This window comes from Bison bison, unplaced genomic scaffold (genome assembly GCF_000754665.1).
Source record: "Bison bison bison isolate TAMUID 2011002044 unplaced genomic scaffold, Bison_UMD1.0 scf7180017850642, whole genome shotgun sequence".
NCBI lineage: Eukaryota > Metazoa > Chordata > Mammalia > Artiodactyla > Bovidae > Bison > Bison bison.
The window spans coordinates 5218-6371 of NW_011481215.1; the positions used below are offsets into that span (position 1 = coordinate 5218).

General features: G+C 42.2%; 1 protein-coding gene across 1 annotated transcript; it reads right to left on the reverse strand.

Annotated features, from left to right (window-relative positions):
* Positions 1–122: 122 nt before the first annotated feature.
* LOC104995171 (olfactory receptor 7A10-like) lies at positions 123–1073 on the reverse strand. Its single transcript, XM_010848898.1, has one exon. The coding sequence runs from the start codon at positions 1071–1073 to the stop codon at positions 123–125; it is 951 nt and encodes a 316-aa protein (XP_010847200.1).
* Between the last annotated feature and the right edge of the window lie 81 nt (positions 1074–1154).

Here is a 1154-nt window from a genome sequence, read left to right on the forward strand (position 1 = left end):
CAAAGAAATGAAAATTACATCAATAAACTGGAAAGTGTAAGTTCTACTTCTAAGATCTGATCAAAATTTTCAATTTCTGGCTATGAGGCTTTAAAACTTTCAATCATGCTGCCTCCCTCAGCTCAGAACAATTGGCTTCTTTTTATAGCTGCAGTCTTAAAGAATGCTTTCAGAGCCCTCTTTATGTCTTTGTTCCTCAGACTATAGATGAAGGGGTTCAGCATGGGTGTGACCACAGTGTACATCACTGAGGCCGTTGCACTTGAGTGTGAGCTATGGGCATTAACAGGATAAATATACACTCCTAAGCATGTACGATAAAATAAAGAGACCACTGAGAGGTGAGATGCACAGGTGGAAAATGCCTTATACTTCCCCTGAGACGATGAAATTCCACATATGCAGGAAACTATCCTAGAGTAAGAGTAAACAATACCAGCTAAGGGTGAACCTCCCAGCAAGACAGCTGAAAAATATAGCACAGTGTCATTAAGAAGGGTGTCAGAACAGGCAACTTGAACCAACTGTTTGAGTTCACAGAAATAGTGAGGGATTATCACCATTCCACAGAAGGACAACCTCAACACCATTAAGGTTTGTAAGAAGGAATCCAAGATACTGATGATCCAGGACACCAGAACCAGCAGTGCACAGAGCCAGGTGTTCATGATGACTGTGTAGTTCAGGGGGTGACAGATAGCCACAAACCGGTCATAGGCCATCACAGTCAAGAGGAAGTCATCCAAAACTACAAATAGTGTGAAAAAATACATCTGGATGATGCAGCCTTCATAGGTTATAACTAGGCTCTGAGTTTGGATGTTCCACAGCATCTTTGGGATGGTGGTGGAGGTGAAGCAGATGTCTACAAAAGACAGGTTGGAGAGGAAGAAGTACATGGGGGTGTGGAGGTGGGAGTCTGAGCTGATGGCCAGGATGATGAGCAGGTTTCCAAACAAAGTAATCAGGTACATGAAGAGGAAAAGCCCATATATAAGGGGCTGCAGTTCTGATTCCTCTGAAAGTCCCAGAAGAAGAAATTCTGAAACATTTATCAGGTTTATTGGTCTCATATGGTGGAGGTGACTACTGGAAAAGAGAAAATAACATGTCTACTTTTACAAAAACAGGCACTGCTCACATTGTTGAAAAAC